The sequence below is a fragment of the Phoca vitulina genome, unplaced genomic scaffold, assembly GCF_004348235.1.
Source record: "Phoca vitulina isolate PV1807 unplaced genomic scaffold, GSC_HSeal_1.0 scaffold46, whole genome shotgun sequence".
Classification (NCBI taxonomy): Eukaryota; Metazoa; Chordata; class Mammalia; order Carnivora; family Phocidae; genus Phoca; species Phoca vitulina.
Window position 1 is genome coordinate 984,923 of NW_022589749.1, and position 23,714 is coordinate 1,008,636.

Below are 23,714 nucleotides of genomic sequence, written 5' to 3' on the forward strand. Positions count from 1 at the left end.
GAGGAATTGTTCCCTTCTTAAACCTGGAGGGGGTCCCCTGTGGGTTCCGCCCTGCCTCGTTGCTTGTCAGCATGACCTGCGTTATTCCGTCCAGTGGAGTGCGGCAGCTCCCTACTATCTGTGTAGTGACTTCACACTCGGAACCGTCAGTCACCTCCTATTTCCCGCGTCTTTCCCTCTGCTCCAGCCCCTCTCGTCTCCCTGCTGTTGTCAGAGAAGGCCAGGTCCTGCCTCAGAGCCCTAGCCCTGGCTGTTCCCTCTGCACGGCACACTGTCCTTTCCTCCCCCGGCCATCAGCAAGGCTTACTGCTTACCCGCTTCAGATCTTGCTGCAAATGTTACCTTCTCAGTGAAGTCTACTCTGACTATACTGTTAAAAATTGCCCACACACACCAATTGCCCCTACCTTGCTCTCTCTCATTTTTAACCCTGTAGCACATATTACTTTCCAACGTACTAGGTAATTCGCTTATTTCAATCATTCATTCATTCAGTATTTATTAGCACCTGCTCTGCGCCGGGCTCTGTCTCCGCCCTTGTGGAGCTTACATTATCGGTGGAGCAGATAATAAACAAATTGATTTGTAAGAGAATATGTCAGATAAGAGTATTACCTCTTGTTACAGTGAATAAAAATCTGTTTTTTAATGTCCCTTGCCAGACGGAACTTCCCAAGAGCTGTTTTGTGGTGGCTGGTTTTCACCTCGCTATCCCTGACATCTTGAGGAAGATCAGGATCTTTCAAGCCCATCCTCCTCAATTTGGCAGTTCACACTTGACCTTCTCTCCTGTATCTCTTCACCATTGGAGAGATGTTGAAGTTCAAATATGGAGCACGGAATCTGCTGGACGCTGGTGCTGCTGAACCCATTGCCAACCGGGCCTCCAAGCTGAATCATTTCTTCCAGGTAACAGGCTGCCAGCTCTGTTCACCTGTGTTTGTTTCCTTGGAACCTCCTTGTCACTTTTATTCTTATTACAGGATTGAGGCTAATCTTCTAGGAGAAATCCCATTTGGTCTTTTATACGTGCTGATAGTATTGGAAAAAGCCACTGTACAGAGGAGTAGCTAGCTGAACTTGTCCTTGAAGGGAGATCTTTTTTTTTTTTTTTAAGATTTTTTATTTATTTGACAGAGAGACACAGCGAGAGAGGGAATACAAGCAGGGGGAGTGGGAGAGGGAGAAGCAGGCCCCCCGCGGAGCAGGGAGCCCGATGTGGGACTCGATCCCAGGACCCCGGGATCATGACCTGGGCCGAAGGCAGACGCCCAATGACTGAGCCACCCAGGCGCCCCGAAGGGAGATCTTTTTAATCATTTCTCACACTTATCTGTACTAAGGTTGTTCTTTTGTTAAGGAAAAACAAACAAAGGCATTTTTTTGGCCAAAATTGCTATAGATGTACTTCTATTTATTTTCGTTCAAGAGATTTTTTTTTTAAGATTTTTTTATTTATTTGACAGAGAGCGAGAGATCACAAGTAGGCAGGCAGGCAGGCAGAGGAAGAGGGAGAAGCAGGCTCCCTGCTGAGCACAGAGCCTGATGTGGGGCTCGGTCCCAGGACCCTGGGATCATGACCTGAGCCGAAGGCAGCCGCTTAACCGACTGAGCCACCCAGGCGCCCAAGAGATCTTTTTTTTTTTTTTTTAAGATTTTCTTATTTATTCATTTGACTGAGGGAGAGAGAGAGAGAGGCAGGCAGAGGGAGAGGCAGGCTCCCCGCTGAGCAGGGAGCCCGATGCGGGGACTTGATCCCAGGATTCTGGGATCATGACCTGAGCTGAAGGCAGATGCTTAACCGACTGAGCCACCCAGGTGCCCCATTCAAGAGATCTTTATTAAAAAAAAAAAAAGAAATGATAAATACCCACACCTATGAAACCCATATTCTGTTTAAGATAAAGAAGCTTTCTATCACCCCAGAAGTGTTAAAGCTCAGGAAATAATTTCCAAGTAGACTTCTAATTCTTTTATTTTTGATGTAGATGAAACATTGTTGATGTAGAAATCCTTGTTTGACTTATGTATTCACAAGTCAGGGGGACAATATAGATAGTGGTGAAGATCTGAGTTTGAATCCTGGCCCCAGCACTTGTTAGCTGTGTTATCTTGGGTGACTCTCTTGCCTTATCTGCATCCATTTGCCACTCTTTCAAATAGAGGTTATGGCACCAAATTCACAGGGTTATCATGAGGATGAAATGAGATAATTGATGTAAAGCACTTATCTTCTTGCTTAGCTCTTGGTAAGCCAATGGTTATAAATGGTAACTAATATTAATGCGAAGTGTAGAAATAATATTAGTTATAATAATGACAAATTTGTGTTTACTTAGCAGTAATTATATTTAGGAAGGTATTTATGCAAGGATACCTGTATGATGATAAATACTGATACTTTCTTGATGACATTTTTTTCCCCAAAATATTGGTATTGGGGAATGTTCAAAGAGATCAGAATGGAGACAGATTTAAAGCTTAGGTTGTTTTGTGGGACCATTCCTGTTGTCATTGTCATTTTAAGTCATGAGATATTTTTCACAAATGAATAGTCTGTCCCTAACGCTAGCTGACCGGAGTGCTGCCATGTTTTAGCCCCTTTATGTTTTACTCCAAGACTTTTTTGACTTATTACAAAATTGACTGAAGGTGTATAATGTGCTCCTTATGTAAGAATTGTGGCTTCCAATGTGCTGGGTACAGAGCCAGCATGCTCCTGATTATCTCACTTCAGCTCCATGACAGATGTAAGGACTATTCTTATTTACATTTTAAATAGGAAGAGACAGATATCGAGGGAGGCAAGGACTTGCCCAGGATCATGCAGCTTGTAAATGATAGAGGCTCCATTTTTATTCAGACAACAGAGGCTGGGCATGTAACCATTGGCAACACTGCCAACGTGTGTTAGAATTTATTGTGTATTATATTTATGTCATTCTAACAGCAAGGGTTGTGGGTAAATCCCCAGTTCATCTTTTTTTCATGATGAGTTCTTCCCTGTCCCCAGGAAAGCTATTATTTGCAAGTGTAGCATACATCTAACATTTGCCTAACGAGGTACGGATACTGTTCTTTCCCTGTGTAATACTATTTTAATGAGGTTTAGATAGAGTAGTGATTTTGTTTTCCATTCAGGTAACTACTTTGGACTGGGTCTTAGTTTCTTTTTTTTTAAAAGATTTTATTTATTTGTCAGAGAGAGAGAGAACATAAGCAGGGGGAACGGCAGGCAGAGGGAGAAGCAGGTTCCCTGTGGAGCCAGGAGCCCGATGCAGAACTTGATCCCAGGACTCTGGGATCATGACCTGAGCTGAAGGCAGACGCTTAACCGACTGAGCCACCCAGGTGTCCCTGGGTTAAGTGGTTTCTACTTAACATTGTACTTAACGTCCAATGAGTTTTGTGTCGTGTGGTCAGCAGACCTTTAGATTTTTGAGCCAACAAAATTTCACAAATTTGCTAGGCCAACATCGGTTTGCCAGCTTTTTATTTTGCCAACTAAGAGATATAAGAAGGATGTAACAAGACAGATATAGAGAAAAGCCATTATCTTCTGGTCCTTTCGTTTCATAAAGAAGGGACATTTTAAGAAACACCAACAGAGGAAGGATGTGATTTCAGAATAAAAGGTCACTTTAAAATTTGAATGTATTTAGCTTTATAGACCAGTCATCATGTGGTGTTTGTTTTTTCTCATTTCGTGGCAGACTTGAGTACTTGGTTAAGCATCAGTACTGTATTTGGGAACTGTTGCTCCAATTAGTCTAAACTCAGTAAAGAACGAAGGAACAAAGACTATTTTTTGGAATTTGTGGCAGAACTATAACTAAAGTGACAGGTATGGTGGCTTGTGACCCAGTGCTTCACATCCCTGGCTGAGGTTTGAATCTCTTGGTGAGCTTGCTAATAAGACAGATTCTAAGCTACAAACTGGGAAGTTCTAGTTCAGTAGGTCGGGGATAGCACCAGATAATTTTTTTTTTAAAGATTTTATTTATTCATTTGAGAGAGACAGAGATAGCGACAGAGAGCACGAGCCGGGAGGAGAGGGCGAAGCAGGCTCTCTGCTGAGCAGGGAGCCCAATGCGGGGCTTGATCCCATCCTGGGGTCATGACCTGAGCTGAAGGCAGACGCTTAACCGACTGAGGCACCCAGGTGCCCCAGCACCAGAGAATTTTGTTGTTGTTGTTTAGCTAAGTTCTTTAGGTGATTCAAATGTAGCCAGTCCGTTTCTAGTATCCAGTGCTGTGTAAGAAACCACTCACAGAGTTTAAAGCAGTGATGATTTATTTTATCTTATGATTCTGTGGGTTATTTGGATTCAGCTGGGCAGTTCTGTTTCAACCTGTGATATCAGCTGGGGTCACGCAAGAGGCCATATTGTGTTGGGAGCTTGGCTGGGGCTGGAACATCTGGGTACTGACTGCTGGCTAGGGCATCTCAGTGTTCCTCCAGCTGACTTCTCTAGGAGGTCTTTCATTATCCAGTAGTCTAACCCAGGCCTTGTAACTTTCTTCTCTAAATAATAAATATTTTAGGCTTTGGGTGTAGCTGCAGCCATTCAACTCTGCCATTGTAGCACAAAAGCAGCCACAGACAATATGTAAGTGAATGGGTGTGGCTGTGTTCCAATAAAACTTTATTTATAAAAACAGACGGTGGGCCACATTGGCCTATGGGCTGTAGTTTGCTGACCCCTGGCCTAGACTAAGCTTTTTTACATGGTGACTGGCTTCCCAAAAGAGCAAAAGCAGAAGCTGCTAGGCGTCTTTAGAGCTCTGCCCTGAACTGGCACAGTGTCACTTGTGTCACCTGTTGCTTGAAGCAAGTCACCGAGACAGCACAGATTCAAGGGGCGGGGAAATAGACTCTGGCTGTTGATGAGAGCAGTGCCAAGCACCTACAGAGTGAGAGGGCCTGGAGGTGGCCATCTCTGCAGAGATACCTCCACACAATCCATAGCCTGGCACATGGAAATCATTGTTCTAGACCAGAGATTGCAAACTCATGTCTTTGGGGGCCAGGCAGTGACTATGGGTGAGTCACAGGGGCCACCTGGAAGACTGGGAGTCAGGTCTGTGATGAACTGCAGACCACGTTCACTACCCAGAGGGGCAGCATCACTCAGCCACAGCTCAGCATCACCAGGCAGGGATGTGGGGCAATGTGGCTCTGTCCTCCAGTGTTTCAGGAGAACCCCCAAATCCCACCTCCTCTTTTGGGTAAAATTTCCTGATTTTTCAATATTGGCAGATAATTCAAATTATTTTATTTTATTTATTTATTTATTTTTAAAGATTTTATTTATTTATCAGAGAGCGAGAGAGAGAGAGAAACAGCATGAGAGGGGAGAGGGTCAGAGGGAGAAGCAGGCTCCCTGCAGAGCAGGGAGCCTGATGCGGGGCTCGATCCCAGGACTCCGGGATCATGACCTGAGCCGAAGGTAGTCGCCCAACCAACTGAGCCACCCAGGCGCCCTAATTCAAATTATTTTAAATGCTGCAGGCCCAACAAAGCATGTGGGTTAGATACAGTCTGCCAGTTTGCAACTGTTGGTCTAGATCATGAATAAATTCAGCTTTAGCATGGTCACTCTGCCCATACTATTCTAGATTGTTCAAGTGAATTAAAGAAACCACAGTTATATTAACAAACCTCTGGGCACACTCGAAAGAAGTAGCAATCATTGTGTCCTGTTGTAGAGACATGGAAACATTTCAGAACCAGCAGGGTCCAGAGTAAATGTTCCCATGAGCCACAGACTGTTAAGAAAGAAGGGCCTTGGGCACCTGGGAGGCTTGGTCGGTTAAGCGTCTGCCTTCGGCTCAGGTCATGATCCCAGGGTCCTGGGATCCCAGTCCCACATTGGGCTCCTTTCTCAGTGGTGAGTCTGCTCCCACTGACCTCCCCCCCACCTCCCTGCTCATTCTCTCTCTCTCTTTCTCTCTCAAAAATAAAAAAAAAAGGAAAAGAAAGAAGGGCTTTTTGTTTTTAATGGCATGCTTGTAAAGTTTTTCTTCCCAGGTGCTGGTGGAAGAAACCCACAGTAATGGAATCTTATAAGTGATAACATAATGACTCAGTTGATGTCACTTTAAAGAATGAAGCCCCAGAATTGTGCTGTTAGCGTGCGTCGCGAGCAGTTAGAGTTGGTGGCTTGTAATTTACTCTGTGTGGATGTTATTGATCAAAGCTTTTCATTATTGACAGTGTTTCCATCTGCTGTTTGCTGTTTTTAGGGGAAACCACCCTTTCTGACTCAACAGCAGATGTCTCCTCTTTCCCGAGAAGGGATATTAGATGCCCTCTTCGTTCTCTTCGGAGAATGTAGTCAGCCTGCTCTGATGAAGATCAAGCACGTGAGCAACTTTGTCCGGAAGTGTAAGTTTGGAGAACTTTCTCTTGAAAACTGTTCTGCTAGACAGAACTGCAAAGATGCTGGAGGCCAGATGAGTTAGTGGTTGGTGGTCATGGGTAAGAACTCTGCTCGGAGGAAGACAGACCCAGTTTCAAGGCCAGTTTCCACCTGCTGCAGCTGGGAGACCAGTTAAGTCAGGTCTGCTGCTTGCAGGTGTCAGAAACTCAACTCAAATTAGCTTAGGCCAAAAAGTGAATGTATGGCTCATGAAACTGAGAAACCCAGGGTTGGGTCAAACTTTTGGCATGGCTGGTTCCAGGGTCTTAAACGATGTCCTCTGGTTCCATCCTTGTACCCACTCAGGGCTGATAATCTAGCGGGCATAGCAGGCACAGTGCTTAGGGCCCACAGTATTTAATTTTAATAAACTGAACTTCTTTTCATTAGTTTAATTTAATTTTGAAATAATAAGAAAAATATTATTATAATGTATAATGATTTGGGGTTATATTCATCTTTATGTTAATGTCACAGTAAAATATAAGTTTTGACTTTTTTTAATATTTTTTTTTGTTGTTGTTGTTAAAGTAGGCTCCACACCTCACGTGGAGCCTGATGCGGGGCTTGAACTCATGGCCCTGAGATCAAGACCTGAGCTGAACTCAAGAGTTGGATACTTACCCGACTGAGCCACCCCAGCGCCCCTTGATTTTTTTTTTTTTTTTTTAATGGAGGAAGGGACTGATGAAGGGAGGCGTGCCTAGGGCCTATGAAAGGCATAAATCGGCTCTACCCACACCCTCTTCTTGTCTTCCTTGAGGTGGGGGAGTTGGCTGCTGGTGTCCGTGTCCCACTTTTGTATTTTATTACCTTACATCAGTGTTTTTCAACCAGTGGTGATTTTGCCCCCCTCTGGACTCTTGGCGGTGTCTGGAGATATTTTTGGTTGTCACAGCTTGGAGGGGAGGGGTACTACTGGCATCTAATGGGTGAAGCCAGAGATAATGCTAACCTTCCTGCAACAACAGAATAGCCACCACAGCTTAGAATTATCTGGCCCCAAATTTCAGTAGTGCCAAGTGTGAGAAACCCTCCCTTATACGACCTTGCTGTGTAACCAAGCACCCTGAACTATAGTGGCCTAAAACAGTAATCACTGTATTACCTCTCATGAATCTGTGGGTTGACTGGGCTCAGCTGAGGATTTTTCCTCTCCATGTGACTCTGACTAAGATTGCAGGCACCTGGGACTCTCCTGGTCTAGAATGTCCAAGATGGCCTGCTCAGTGTTTGGCGGGTTGCCTGGAAGACTGGACTCAGCTAGGACTCTGGGATGACTGGGCCTTTCCCTGTCTCTGTAAAGTCTCAGGGCCTCTTGCTCTCCATGTGGCTTCTCCGTGTGGTCTCTCCATCAAGGTCAGCCAACGACAGCCTGGGATACCTGTCTTGTACGCAAAGTTTTACTGGAACTTGTTAGCCATGCCCTTTGTTTATGTACTCTCTGTGGCTGCTTTCTCACAACAAGGCATTTGAGTCATCGTGTCTGAGACTGTATGGCCTACAAAGCCTAAAATATTTACTCTCTGGCTCTTCAAGCAAAAACTTGCTGACCTCTGATCTACATGGTCCCTTTGGTGCCAGGCACCAAATTTCCAAAGCACCAAAGCTGCCAGGAAGGGACAGAGGATTTCTTTGGCTGCGTTCTGTTGTTTGAAGTGAGTTATAGGGCTTCCCAAATTCCATGTGCCAGGGAACTACACAAGGTCGTGAATTCTAGGAGGCATGTGATTCATTGGGCACCATCTTTGGAGACTGGGTACCATACCCTGTGCAACTTTTATCGTCCACTGTGTATATTAGTATAATCCCGAGGAAAGATTCTAATTAGCTCTGCTCTGGGTCATCTGCCTACCCCTTGAGCAGGCACTGGGCCAGGATATGAAGTGTGATGGGAACTTCTCTGGGTAACCAGGGGTTCAGGGCACCCTGATTACCGGGGTCTCATGGAATGGGGGATGTGCAAGTGTCCAAAGGAGCTGGGGGTTTTGAGTAGCTAAAATCAGCGTATGGCCACCACAGTGAGCTTTGGGATTTACCTGTACCTTGTCTCTTCTGATTCCTTATCTGCAAGATGGGGAAAATACATATGTAATAAGGCTGTGCGGGGATTGAATGAATTAGTGCACAGACCAGGCTTATGTTGCCTGACACGTAAGAGATAATAAATGTTAACCCAATAACTGTAGCCATCAACCTCAACATATATTTAATATGTTGTGTGTCTTTAATTTTAAAATGTATTTGGGTACTTTTCTTTTTTTTTTTGGGTACTTTTCTTTTTTCCATATTTGTTTGAATAAACTCCCACCTTATCTTCTTGAATATTTAAATTTTTAAGTAGGGAGTGGGAGGGGAGGGGAAATTATGAGACAGACGAATTTATTAAGCCATCTACAGGCACCTTCATCAGTCTGGAGTCTGCCCTCTGGTTATTTTATTTTTTAATTTTTAATTTTTATTCTTTAAAAAGATTTATTTATTTATTTATTTATTATTTATTTATTTATAAATAAATAAATAATATTTATTTATATAATATTTATATAATATTTATTTATAAATAAATATATAATATTTATTTATATAATATATAATAATAATATCTGCAGGGGGAGGTGCAGAGAATCTCAAGCAAACTCCCCGCTGAGCATGGAGCCCAACACGGGGCTCGATCCCATGACCCTGAGATCATGACCTGAGCCGAAATCCAGAGTCCAGATGCTTAATCAACTGAGCCACCCCGGGCACCCCTGCCCTCTGGTTACTTTAAAGTAGTGGATCTTCTAAACTCCTTCAGTAATCAGGGGACTTAGGCTTAGTGAAATGTAGATTTTTCTAATAGAATTCTCTTGCAAGGAATTGTTTCGTATTTTTGAAGAGGCTTCCTGGGGAGTAAGGCCGAGAGGCTGTGATTGAAAAAGGTGATTACATTAGTAGGGTTGTTTGTTTTCTTTCTTCCCCTCTTTTTTTTTTTTTTAAAGATTTTATTTATTCATTTGACAGAGAGAGCGAGAGAGCACAAGCAGGGGGAGCAGTAGAGGGAGAGGGAGAAGCAGGTTTCCCGCCAAGTAGGGAGCCCGATGCAGGGCTCGATCCCAGGACCCCGGGATCATGACCTGAGCTGAAGGCAGATGCTTACCCATCTGAGCCACCCACGCACCCCTCCCTCTTTTGAGTTTCTGTTTTGGAATGTAATGGGAAAAATGGCCAACAGCTGCTGCTGCATAAGTTTCTTGAATCTTGTCATAGAGATGGAGATTTTCTTTTGGGACTGTTGGAGGAAATGAGACGAAGGTATAGCTCTGAAGAGGTGCCCCAGCTTTGGGCCAAAGGGGGGCCGGGAGCAGGGAACCCCGGATCTGGGAACCAGGGAAGAGATTTTTGTTTCTTAATTACTGTTCTATTCCCAGTGCTTAAAACAGTGTCTGGCACATGGTAGATGTTCAGTAAATATTGGTCGAATGACTATATTGCTAAGCAAACCAAATGGGAAAACCTTAAGCATTGTATTATAGAATTTGTGTAAAAAAAACCTGATATTAAACATGCAAAGTGTTGATAATTGTTGAAATTGGACTGCTCTTGGTGATTTGACAGTAGCTGCAATCCTATGCTCTTTCAGCTATGTTTACTGTAGGCAAAAGCCTCTGTATGTTCACAACTGTAGTACTTATAGGTGAATATATAACTTTAAGAATTTTTTCTTCCTAATTGTAAACAGAATACAAAGTTAAATATAAAAGGTCAAAATGAGAGAATATCCCTCAAAATCTCCTCTGTCTGAGATATCCACTGTTACCAGTTTGGTGCATAATATTGCAATTTTTTCGGTCCTTATAAAATATTTATTATAGAAATTTTCAAGCATGTCTCAAGGTAAAGAGAATAGCGTAGTGAACTCCTGTGTACCAGTCAACCCGCTCTAGCAATCAATCAGCCCTTTCCATGTATGTTCTAACATCACTCTTGTTTCATTTTACACAAAATGGATCATCTGTCTGTAATATTTTGCTACTAACTTTGCTCACTTAGCAATATATTTACTCAACAAATATTTATGGAGCATTTGTTTTGTGCCAGGTTCTGTTTTGGGTACTGGGTTTATAGTGTGATCAAAACAGAAAAAAATCCCTGCCCTTAAAGAATGTATATCCTCGTGGAGATTGAGCTACTTCATGTGCCTCATATTCTTTTATGTGGGTGGACTTTAGGTTGGTTCCACTTTCCTGTTGATGGACCTTTAGGTCATTTCTTTTTTCTTTCTTTCTTTCTTTTCTTTTTTTTTTTTTAAAGAGTTTAGTTATTTGAGAGAGAGAGAGCGAGCATGAGTCAGGGGCAGAGGCAGAGGGAGAGGAAGAGGGAGAGGGACAAGCAGACTCCACGCTGAGCCCAACGCAGGGCTTGATCCCAGGACCCTGGGATTATGACCCAAGCTGAAGGCAGACACTTAACTGACTGAGCCACCCAGGTGCCCCTGGACCTTTAGGTTCATTTCTGGTTATTTTTCTTTTACAAGCAGTGCTCATGATGAGCATCTTGCTGTGTTTTGTTTTCCAGCACATCTGCTAACGTTTCTGTGAAGGACAAATTCCTAGAAATTGAAATGTTGAATTGACTGAATTTCAGGAGAGGAAGGGATATACTCAGCCGTGTTGGCTTTTGCCCCTGGGTCCAAATGTTTATCTGACAAGGCCGTGCTTTGACTGCATTTTCATTACAGTGCTTTGGATCTTCGTTTCCACCTCAATATTCGGTCCTTAAATGCTGTAATTAACAGCGTGCAGGGCTGAAGTGGGATGTGGTTTTGGAGTCATAGAAGCTGCTGGTATGGAGGGAAGTTGTGAGGGTCTTTTTTTTTTTTTCAATCATCATACTCTTGAGTTTGGTATCTGACCTGTTCCCCTCAATAATCCAAAGCGTTTGGAAAAAGACATAGACATTTGGAATTGTTCCTCCTAATCCGGAGTATTCTTGTGGTTTTGCCTGTGGCAGTTTGTCTACTCACGTGATTGAAATGCCTGCTGGTTACCAGCCACGGATCCAGAGTTAAGTTGGACAAATGCTATAAGCAACCTGGGGACACAAGGCCCAGCAGAGAATCGAGAGAGGTTGGCTTTGTGGGCAAGCAATAATAAAACCAGGTTCAACCCAGAAAGTTGCAAGCCAGCATATTTGGGGAATTATAATTCAAACCTCAAATACCTGGTCTGAAAGAAACTTGGAAAAAGAGCAGGGAAGAAAGACGGGACTCGGCACAGGGATGTCAGGGCAAAAGGAAAATACTGTGCAGCTTTCAGCTTTGCTTCTGCATGGAATTCTCCAGGAAGGCGCTTTAGATTGATTTTTTACAGTGATCATGGTGAATTTATTCGGATCTACCCAGCACTCTTGCCTGATTCCCCCAGGGACCAAAGGGAGGTATTTTCAGGGTGACTGGCTGAAGAGAAAGGTGTGGTCTGTGGCTGGGAAGGTACCCAGTGCAGTGGCGTTCATCATGTGTGCCCTTTGATCCAAGTGAATTCAACTCCACTCGTCCCACAAAGAAAGGGGGTGGGTAGCAATTAAAACTGCATTGACTAATTTATCAATATGCTGCCCAACAACTATAGGTATGAAATGGCTTTCCCCTTCATTGGACTCATTTCCTCTCATTGTGTGAATAACTTGCCAAGCCGAGTGTAACTCTAGAATGTAGCCTCCTGGCTTTATCTGGTGCCCAACCATGGACATGGCAACCCACTCTAGTGCCCGGAGGACTTTAGTGTCCGTGTGGGAATTCAGGAGTCTCTTGGTCTTCATCATGGCACCTTTCTGAGGGATTCTCCAGGATAATTTTGATTATGTGTTCCTCTTGTCTTCCTTTGGAGTGTAACCCCTGTTTCTCTATATGGAGTTTCTCTATCATGTGAAGGATTGAATTTTTCAGTCAGATACGGCTGTTCCGCTCCATTCTTTCAGATCCTTAGAGTCGTTGCATATCCAGTGATGTCCCAGCTTGGTGTTCTTAGAGCATCAATAAATATATGGTAGATTTCAAATCTGCCATCCATTTAATCCATACTTCATACATGGAGGATCTCTACCTGTGATGGACTGAATGTTCATGTCCCCCTGCAGATTCAAATGTTGAGGCTCTAATTTCCAATATGGTGGTATTTGAAGGTGGAGCCTTTGGGAAGTAATTAGATTTAGATGAAGTCATGAAGGAAGGTGGGGCCTCCATGATGGAACTATTGTCCTTCGAAGAAGAGAGACCAGGGTTCCCTCTCTCTCCATCTTGTGAGGATATAGTGAGAGGGTAGCTTTCTATAAACGAGGAAGCGGGTTCCCACCGGGAACTCGATCTGCCAGCACCCTGATCTTGGACTTTCCAGCCTCCAGAACTGTAGGAAATAAATGCCTGTTGTTTAAGCCACCTCATCTGTGGTATTTTGTGGTAACAGCCTGAGCGGACTAAGATACTGACTGAGAGACTGCACTTGAAAAAGGAGTAAGACTATATGCTAAGAAAAAGATAGTTGTAAACCCTTCCAGGCGTGTGACCTGCCAACTCTGCAGAGCAAATGCCAGGACGTCATTTTTTTTGTTTGTTGGTTGGTTTTATTTTTTGTTTTTTGGTAGCACTGCTATATATTAAGGGAAAGAAGGTAGTTCTGACAGCATCCAAGGGAGATGGGATAGTGGGATAAAACCTGAGTTAGTGGGATAAAACTGCAGAATGCACTTAGGATGGAATGATCTGGAAGTCTGCTCCAGAGTGGATTGAGATGGGAATCGTGTTGCTTATGTCACATCATAAGCCAGTCTAAATGCTTATAAACATGTTTGACCAAACACTGCCCTGCAGCCCTTCAGAGAGGAGGAAGAGAAGCATGATTTGTGTTCTCCTCCTATTTTCTGAGTCTACAGGATTCAAATTATAGCTACCATGGAAACTGCTTTGGAATTTCTGGAGCCCTTAATTTTAACTTAACATATAAAAACACTTTTGTGCTGATTTTATAATTATTCATGACGGATGAGAAAGTGACTAAATGTCTTTTGACAGGGAGGGAACACATAGGAACACTTTTTCCTTTCTTTCTTTCTTCTTTTTTTTTTTTTTTTTGCTTTCATAAAGATGCATGTATTTGAAATGCTTTCCTTACCTGGGAGCAACTCTTCCATCTCTTGCAGATTCTGACACCATCGCTGAGTTACAGGAGCTCCAGCCTTCAGCCAAGGACTTTGAAGTCCGAAGTCTTGTGGGTTGTGGTCACTTTGCCGAAGTGCAGGTGGTAAGGGAGCGAGCAACTGGGGACATCTATGCCATGAAAGTCATGAAGAAGAAGACCTTGTTGGCCCAAGAGCAGGTAGGAGCATTTTAACACCACGGCCTTTCCCCTTTCTGTGCCAGAATGTTCACTGCAGAGGTGATGATCTGTGGAATTGACATCTGGGATCACACAAGTTTTCCTTGGTGACTCTCTGGTTAATGACGGTTGCAGAAAGCTCTCTCACGTTCTCAGCTTTTCTTCTTGAACTGATATTGACTCATTTTGAAGCCTCACAAGCTCCCCTTGATTTCTTTATCACGTTTCTCTGGTTGTATTTTGTTCAGAATCAACATGGCCTTTTTAACTAACGAATTTAAGATGACCTTTCCTGACCGTTGGCTGGGGGATTTCGAGATACGCATATTGTGGGGTTAGACAGCATTCGCTTTGGGGCACATTTTCTTTCTTTGTGCTGTGGGCATATGTATTTGATTTTTAAACAAGCCTTTGAAGAAATGAAATACAATTACTCTGTGGCTAGGGTGTTGCTTGTTTAAGAGCAGGTAAGAACTTCCCTTTTTGGTTGTGGTATTTTTCTTTCTTTAAACAAGCCTGCTGCTCCAGACATATTGATTCATTTGCCGAGTTTCTAGAGAGATGGTCATCAGCCTTGGTGTTCAGAGCAATTTATTAGTCACAGATGTCTGAGCGCACATCATGTGTCCGATAATGTACCCAGCTCCGTGGGAAGCCTGCAGAAGGAATTGAAGCTCCATGGCTGTTAGTTACAGGTTTTAAAAACAACTTTGGAAAGTGGAGGAAAAATGCAAATGTGTAAAGCAGGCGCTTAGCAGCTAAAGCATCGCAGAAGGGAGAGCAGTGAGCAAATTCGCCAACTGTGGAGTGAGGAGAGATGTGGGTGAGCCAGGGACAGTCAGGGGAGGTTCACACCACTGACAGGGAACGTAGGTTCTGGGCAGAGAGGCGTGACGGCAGCTGGAAGTGTGTGTGTGTGTGTGTGTGTGTGTGTGTGATGTTCCGGAGGATTGAGTACTAGAATGCTATACAGGTGTGTGTGTGTGTGTGTGTGTGTGTGTGTGTGTGTTTTCGTCGTAGTGGTTTAGAACAGAGGGAATGGGGAGAAATGAGACATTTGGTTGGGGACAGGGTCATCGGGAAATTTTTTTTATTGTGGCAAAATATACATAGCATAACATTTACTGTTTTAATCCTTTTTAAGGTACAACGCACTGGTCTTAATTGCATTTACAATGTTGTGTGCAACCATAACCGCTTTCTGTTTCTAGAACTCTCTTACCACCCCACATAGAAACTCTGTACCTATGACATGGTAACTGCCCATCCCCCAAGAACTGTTTTTCGGAAATGCAGTTCACTCTGTGAGGCGGTTGGGGATCGTTTGCACTTTTGGAAGGAGGAGGTTGGGATCAGAGTTTGAGGACTCAGTGACTTTGTGCGGCCTCCAGTCAAAGGAGCAGCGGAGGGCAGGAGGCTGCTTGTCAGAGTCCAAGAATGACGTAGCCTGTGTTTAGCAGTGAAATCTGAACAACTTCACCGAAAGGAGAAATGACAGGACGTTGCAAATCATTTGGAAGGGAAGACTGGAAGATGCTCACTCAAGCTTCCAGTACCTAAGCCACCACCTATCATCAGGACGCACTTCCCCAGCACTTGTTCTGCATGGTGTGCTTCTAGGTCCTTGAGAAGAGGCATTAAATGTAGCCCTGATCTTGCAGTGTTTGTTTTATATGGGAAGTAGTGCATGTAAAAAGAAAACAATCTGATATACTGTACTGCAGGCAAGCAATAGAGATGTTCGAATAGGTGTGCCTTCCTTGAGGTGAAGGACTCTCAATGACCCTGTGTGAGGTATGGGCTGGGGGTTTTTATTTTTTCGTTTCCTTTTATTTTTTTAAATTTATTTTTAATTTTATTTTTTTTGAAATAAAGTGCGGGGTTTGCACTTACAACCCTGAGAACAAGACCTGAGCTGAGATAGAGAGGCAGAGGCTTAACCAACTGAGCCACCCAGGTGCTCTGCGTGGGCTGGGGGGTTTTTAAAATCAGACACACACAGGAGCTAATGAAAGCTACCCAAACATTCCTTAAGAGAGTGAATATGAAGAAAAGTAGAATCTTTAATTGAGCCATGGCAAGGCTTTGGAATTTAAGGGCATGAGAAGAGAAAAACCAGCACAGGGAGTGAGTGAAAGGAAATGCCAGAGAAGGAGACAGGAGGGGCACATCCTGTAAGCAAGACCGGTCACCCAGGAGAGGCCAGCACAGCTGCCCAGGGCTTGGTGAGAACCAGAAGAGTCCTCAGAGACCACTTATTTTAACAGAAGCTTCAGGGCTCAAAGAGTCCATGGTGAGCAAGTAAAGATGTAGGTTCTTCAGTTTGGCCAACCTTCACTGCACACCTTTTATGTGCCGGGAAAGGAGAAGGACCTCAGATCAGGAGCAGGAGATTACGGGAGTTGGGTTGTGGTTCCCCAGCAACACCTAGATTCGTGTTTGATTGAATAGCTGGGTGCTGTAGCCTAGCCAAGTTGACATGGAAAATTGGCACAGTACTCTGTGCTAGAAAAAACAACTTTTTTCTTCCTGAGCCATTTGAAAATCCGTTGCGAACCCAATGCCCCATTACCTCCAAAGACTTCAGTGTGCATTTCCTACAATAAGGACGCTCTCCCATGAACCACAATACAACCATCAAAATCAGGAGAGAAACAGTGCTCCATTACCACTGTCTAATCTTCAGACCCCGTTCATGTTCCACTGGTTGTTTCATGTTCCTCTAGAACAAAAGTGTCCAGCTCAGGATCCCACATAGCATTTAGTTGTCCTGTCTTTTTTGTCTTTTTCATTCTGGACCAGCTTCTCAATTTTCCCTGGACTCTCATGATCTTGGCGATTCTGAAGATTAGAGACCACTTATTTTGTAAAATATAGATATGTCCAATGTTGCTCAGGTTCAGGTGCTAGATCTTTGGCAGGAATATCACAGACAAGATGCCCTGTTCTCGTTGCATCCCAACGGGTGACTTTGTTTCAGTTTGTCACGTTCACGTCAACGTTCACTTAGGTATCTGCCATGCTTCACTGTGGGGTCAGCCCTGTCTGTTTTGTCATTACATTAGTGTTCCGTAGGGAAGTGTTTTCGAACTAGAAGCACCTGTTCCTCACAAAACTTTCAATTTATTAACTTATAGCTGTGTGGATTTGCATTTTCCTGTTTAAGTCAATGAGTTCAAGCCATTATTGTCATTATGTATTTTTATACTCAAACTGTCCCCTAAGTTGGGCCACGAGAGTCTCTTCAGGTTGGTTTTTACGTCTTTTGACACATCCCCTTCTTTGGGTTGTCTCTTGCTTTCTGGTACAACAAGATGTTCAGGCTCTTGCCTGCCCCACCCTTGCAATCAGTTATTTCTCAAAGATGAGCAATAACTTTCAGTGTAAGAGGGTATTTAGAAGCCAAGATCTGGGCACTAGATGCCCTTATTGCTATTGGGGTATCACAGCTTCCAGACCCCTTTCAGTGGACAGAGCCAGGGAATACACCTACCTCCGCACACACACACACACATTTATATCGATATTTATTTCTCTGTATATTGAAAAATCATGTGTTCACACCAGTACCTCCAAGTCCAATCCAACTTCACTGAGTTTATTCTAGTGTTCACCCTTTCTGTATTTGTAGCTCTCTTCTCTTCCCTTAATATTCTAGCTTACTTTATGCATCTGTATGCATCCAGTCTCCTGTCTTTGCTGCCACTCCTCCCCTTGGTGGGCTCAGATGCCCTTTTCCAGGCCATCCCTGCATGTGGATGCCTTCCTCACCCTATGTGGGCCCTTGATACCCGATATTGGACTGCCCTTACACATGGTCGCTGCCCTCCTCACACTGCTTGGGCCTGGCACCCTGTTCTGGGCCACCGTGGCCCTCTCTTCCTACCACCTGTCATGGATGCTTACCTTGTTCTGCACCACGTAATGGCTTTAGGACTGAATTGTTCAGGGAGAGGAGGTGAAGAAGAAGAGAAAGAGAAATATACGTAGATTTAAAAGAAGTGAGTTGATTTTAAGGCGAGGGGTTCAGCCAATAATTGGACAAATAAGATACAAATCTGGCAAAAATGTTGAGCAAAGTAGGCAAATGAATGAAATTTGTCGAGTGCTGGGCTAAGGGATGCTTTTTCTTTTTTTAAACCAGAGACATTAGTTTTGGCTTACAGAGAGAGGATAGGGCATTCTCCCCACCCTACCCCAATGCTGTTATAATTGTCTAAAGAGTTTCTTTTCCCCCTAGGTTTCATTTTTTGAGGAAGAACGGAACATATTATGTCGGAGCACAAGCCCTTGGATCCCCCGGTTACAGTACGCCTTTCAGGACAAAAATAACCTTTATCTGGTGAGTCTTTCCATCCCTCTCTCTAGAATTAGTCCAGTGCTGACACTCAGATATCACAGATATAGAACTGGATGTAGTTCTTGCCCGTACGGTCCATCAAGTTGCTTTCCTCACTTTGAGGTATCTTCCTATTCTCCTGTCCTAAAGATTAAGGGCCAGTCCATTTAGAGACAGCCCCATCTATTGTTGGGTATCGTAGCTATGGCTTAAAGGGCAATAATGAGAAGTCATTTATTTGGGAATAGTCTGATATGACCTTTAGTAGACTAGAATCTTGCTTTAATTTCTTTTTTTGAGTCATAATCGACATACAACATTAGTTTCAGGTGTACAACCTAATGATTCAGTATTTGTCTATGCTGCAAAATGATCACCACTAAATCTAGTGAATGTCATTAAATTTTTTAATTTTTAAAAATTGAGATAATGCATTGTGATTTTAAGAAAATGCAAATACTGCAGAGCGGTATGAAATAGAAGGGAAGGTTCTCTACTTTTCTTTCTTTCTTTCTTTCAAGATTTTATTTATTTGTCAGAGAGAGAGAGCACAAGCAGGGGGAGTGGCAGGCAGAGGGAGAAGCAGGTTCCCTGCTGAGCAAGGAGCCCAATGCGGGACTCGATCCCAGGACCCTGGGATCATGACCTGAGCCGAAGGCAGACGCTTAACCAACTGAGCCACCCAGGCGCCCCTACCTTTCTTTCTAATCCTTTTCCTTAGGAAAACGTATTAATGGTTATGTATGTTCTTCCTGACCCTAATGGAAAAAATATTTCTATGTCTGTATTTATAACACATGTATATAGTTTGTTTTTACAAAATTGGTGTATATTGCTTTCTACTCTGCTCCTCAGCTTGCTTTTTGCCTTTCAGCAATTTACCCCTGACATCTTTCCATGTCAGCACGTACACATACAGATCTGCCTCATTCTTTTGTTTTTGTTTTCTATTAAAATTAGTCAATATTTTATTACCTCCGACATTTATTTATTTATTTATTTTTAAAAGATTTTATTTATTTATTTGAGAGAGAGAGAATGAGAGAGAGAGCATGAGGGGGGGAGGGTCAGAGGGAGAAGCAGACTCCCCGCCGAGCAGGGAGCCCGACGCGGGACTCGATCCTGGGACTCCAGGATCATGACCTGAGCTGAAGGCAGTCACCCAACCAACTGAGCCACCCAGGCGCCCCCTCCGACATTTATTTTTGCCTTTGCCCGTGGCAGCGTGTGGCACACGAAGGCACATCGCACTTTGTTTTGTTTATTCTGTGCTTTGGTATCATTAAACATTTGAGTGTTAGGGGCACCTGGGTGGCTCAGTCGTTAAGTGTCTGCCTTCAGCTCAGGTCATGATCCCGGGGTCCTGGGATCGAGTCCTGCATCGGGCTCCCTGTTCGGCGGGAAGCCTGCTTCTCCCTCTCCCACTCCCCCTGCTTGTGTTCCCTCTCTTGCTGTGTCTCTCTCTGTCAAATAAATAAATAAAATCTTAAAAAAAAAAACAAAAAAAAACCATTTGAGTGTTAGATGTGATTCAGAGGATAGTTATAGAATTTTGCAATTAATTGTAAATGAATCTGGAAAGGGGAACTGCCTCCCTACCACAGCTTTCTTTTTTTCTTTCTAATTTTTTATTTAAATTCAATTAATTAACATAATGTATTATTAGTTTCGGAGGTAGAGGTCAGTGATTCATCAGTTGCATATAACACCCAGTGCTCATTACATCACGTGACCTCCTTAATGTCCAGCACCCAGTTTCCCCACTCCCCCCCGGCCTCCCTCAGATCTGCCTCATTCTTTTGAACAGTGCCATCGTATTTCTAATGTACATGTAGCATAACGTATACGAGGCTAAAATTCATTTTGGGGCCTTGTTTAGGTTCTTGGGGGTTTAGATTCCTAAAGGAAAAAAATGTATCCCAGAAACAATTTTTGTTCCTGATTCAGCCCTTCAAACACGACCATCCTATTACCTTGAATGGAGAGAAACTTTTATAGAGCCTCACATAGAGAAGGTAAGAGAGGGATGGACTCCTATTTATCTTGAACTTCCATAGGGTAGCTTGGGGGACTTTATTGCCTTTATTCCTGACCTATAATAAACAGTTTATTTGCGTTGGTTTCATATTAGTTGAGAACGCAGTGCTGGTAGAGAAGACCCCCGACCCCCCTGCCCCCCGCCGCCCACAGCTCTACCCAGCCTTCTGAGCGAGGGTGTTTTCATACAGATGTGTTGGGAGACTGGCCTTGCACTAACCACATGCTTCTTGAGGACCAACACTATGCCTGTTGTTTAGGGCCTGAAACTTCCTTTCCTTGAATATTGTCTTTGGACCTTTCTTTCCTTGAGACATAGGGCATGGATCCCTGACCTTCATAACTGACCTTGGTATGTTTTAGGCTCACTGACATTCTAGGATATTTCTTGCATACACAACATTTGCCTTGTGCTCTCTGTATCTTCTAGAGCCCCTCATGTTTGGGTGTATTAACAGACTTCTTCATTAGCTCTCAGAAAAGAAGATCCCTTGAAACAGCAGGGATTTATTTGTTTGTTATTATTGTTTTGGATGTTTTAACTTCAGCTCTGCAAGCAGTCTTTTTTGTGTTCAAGGCAACACAGAATACAGGCAGTCCTGGAACTAGCAAGGGCCCCGATTTGTGGCAAAAGTTGAGAGTCCCCAGTTTTCTGGTTTGCCTCGCATCGTTCTGTAAGCTTGTATTTCTCTTCATCTGGATTGAAGACCCAGACAAAGTGCATCTTCAAGAGGGTAATACTTGGTCATTTCAAAAATGTTAATCTCTTTGGGGCCACCATTTTTTATCCCTACTAATTGGCTTTGTCCCAGTGGTGGAACCTCCCTTTCTTTTTAATCGTGGAATTCACCCCTGTGGACTTGCTCTTGGATACAGCCTTGCTGGAATACCTCAGGGATTGGGAATGTCAGCCTCTCCTCTGCTAAGACATCTCCCAGGGGCAGGGGGCTTTCTTTTTGGGGCCTTTTGGCTGTGGGAGGCTTCCATCTGGATTTCACCACTAGCATCAGCATTCTGGGCTTAATGACCATCTTCTCAGGTTTTCCAGCCACCATCTTACAAGATGGGAATGATCTTACAAGATGGGAATAATCTCATTGCCTCAGCACATTGATACCTGGCTGCAACGACTTTTTTTTTTTTTTTTTTTTTTTTAAGATTTTATTTGACAGGGAACACGAGCAGAGGGAGAGGGAGAGGGGGAAGCAGGCTTCCATCTGAGCAGGGAGCCCGATGGTGGGGCTCGATCCCAGGACTCTGGGGTCATGACCCGAGCCAGAGGCAGACGCCCAACGACTGAGCCATCCAGGTGCCCCTGCAACGACATTTTTACAACCTTCTTTAGTAGCTCAGTTGGGTATCGCTGATGGGATCTTGTAATTATTTCCTTCTCTGCATTCTCTTCTCAAGTGCATTGGTAATTCAGAGTAAAATGCTTGCTAAGGGCACAGTTTTCTTACAAATATCCAAACTCAGCATAGGAGCTAAGATATGATTATAGATCCACCATCCCTTATCTGCAATTCTGAAACACCCAGAGCTCCGAATACCTCAAGTTCTTTTGTTACTTATTTGACAGCGAAACCTGATGTGAACTCTGTAGCAAAACCTGACCCGAATCTCGTCTTCATTCCCTTTAGTGTGACTTTTCATACATTTTGCCTCAAAACTGTGAATGCATTTGGGTACAGGGAGATATCCCAAAGCCCTATGCTAGGGTGTCATATAATATAAAGTATACACACCATTTTACTTTTCTAAAATCTCAACATTTTTAAGTCTGGAAATACATTCTGTACAAGAAGAGCGTAGATCTGTATTGGCATCTGAAGTTCCAGAATTCCATTGTACCTATTGACCATTTACAAATCACCAAACCTTTGAAGTTCAGGGAAGCATACAAATCATCCTAAGCTCCCTGGCAGTTAACCGTTCATTTGTAATGCAAATGCAGTGTAATTGAAGATACATTTAAAAATCAATGAGTAAAAGAAGTAGCCCAGTGATGGGTATTAAGGAGGGCAGTACTGCATGGAGCACTGGGTGTTACACGAAAACAATGGATCGTGGATCACCACATCAAAAACTAATGACGTATTGTATGGTGACTAACATAACATAATAAAATTAAAAAAAAAAAAAAAAAAGAAGTAGGATTGGTGTCCTATATATTTCTCAAAGCTACCTTTTCTCTCCATTCTTGCTTCTACTGGGTGAGTTCTGGCCGCCACCTTCTTCTGCCTGCGTTACTGCAGTAACCTCCTAAGTGTTCTTCCTGCCATCTGTCTTGCCCTTCCCCCAGGTCTTCTACACACTGCAGCCAAGTCATCCCACTGTTAAAACCCTTTAAGACTCCCTGCTGCCCTCTGGATGAAGTCCAGACTCTTCCATGTGGTTTACAAGGCCTTTTCCTATATATCTCTAGACTTGTTGCTTACCTTTTCTCTCCTTTCACTTTAATTAATTAATTAACTTATATTTTAAGAGAGTGCGAGAGGTGGGGGCGGGAGGAGGGGCAGGGGGGCAGGAAGAGAGAATCTTTTTTTTTTTTTAAAGATTTATTTATTTTAGAGGTGGGGGAGGGGCAGAGGGAGAAGGAGAGGAGAGAGAGAATCTCAAGCAGACTCCCCGCTGAGCACAGAGCCCATCGTGGGGCTTGATCCCACAACCCTGGGCTCATGACCTGAGCTGAAATCAAGAGTTGGACGCCTGACTGACTGAGCCACCCAGGCACCCCAAGGAAGAGAGAATCTTAAGCAGGCGCTGTGCTCAGTGTGGAGCCTGATGTTGGGGTTCATCCCATGACCCTGAGATCACGATGTAAGCCGAAACCAAGAGCCAGACATTTAACCAACTGAGCCGCCTAGGCACCCCTCACCTTGCACTTTATATTCATCTTGACCTTCCTTTTGTTCTTTGAACTGGCCTCTGACCTTTCTCTGTGCCATTTCCTCTTTCCCTATTTCTCTGGCTGACTCCTATTTCTCCTTGTGGCCGTGGACCAGATGTCACTTCTTCCAGAAGCTCTTCCTGGCCCCTTTACTTCTGGGAGGGATGCCCTTCTGGCTGTGGACTCATAGCACCCTGTTCCTCCTCTTCAGGAGTGGGTGTTGGGCTCCCCCACCAGGCTACTCCATCCGTGAAGGGAGGGATTATGTCTCGCTTGCTTCCAGTAGCGCTTCTCCAAGTATATGCTTAAGAAGCATTTCCTGGAAGAACGTATGATTAATTTCATAGAAATTGATTTACATACAGATTAACTTATTGTGTTATGGAAATCACACAGTAGGAGTGTAAATTTTATTCTCTAAAGTATGTAATTCAGGTTAGATCCAGTGGGATTTTCAAAATTTGGAGCACAGTGCAAGGAAATTGAACTTGGATCCTTTTGAAATTTGATGGTTAAAAATTTCCTATTTGTCATTACGTACCAATGAATGTGGCTTGCCATTTTCTGGTATACAGAAAATTGTAATGAAGCCCATTGTATTGTTAATGTCTGGTTCTATATAACAAGGCTAGTTCTGTATTCTGGCAGGCAGCCCATGGAAACAGCGCTTT

The 23,714-nt window shown here is 43.6% G+C and overlaps 1 protein-coding gene across 1 annotated transcript in view; it reads left to right on the plus strand.

Annotated features, from left to right (window-relative positions):
• The first annotated feature begins 813 nt into the window (after positions 1-813).
• The window catches only part of CIT (citron rho-interacting serine/threonine kinase), a 161,770-nt gene continuing 138,869 nt past the window's right edge, over positions 814-23,714 (plus strand). The window contains 4 exon segments of the mRNA XM_032431628.1: positions 814-909; positions 6,247-6,388; positions 13,602-13,777; positions 18,018-18,119. Coding sequence (XP_032287519.1) covers positions 814-909; positions 6,247-6,388; positions 13,602-13,777; positions 18,018-18,119 — 516 coding nt within the window.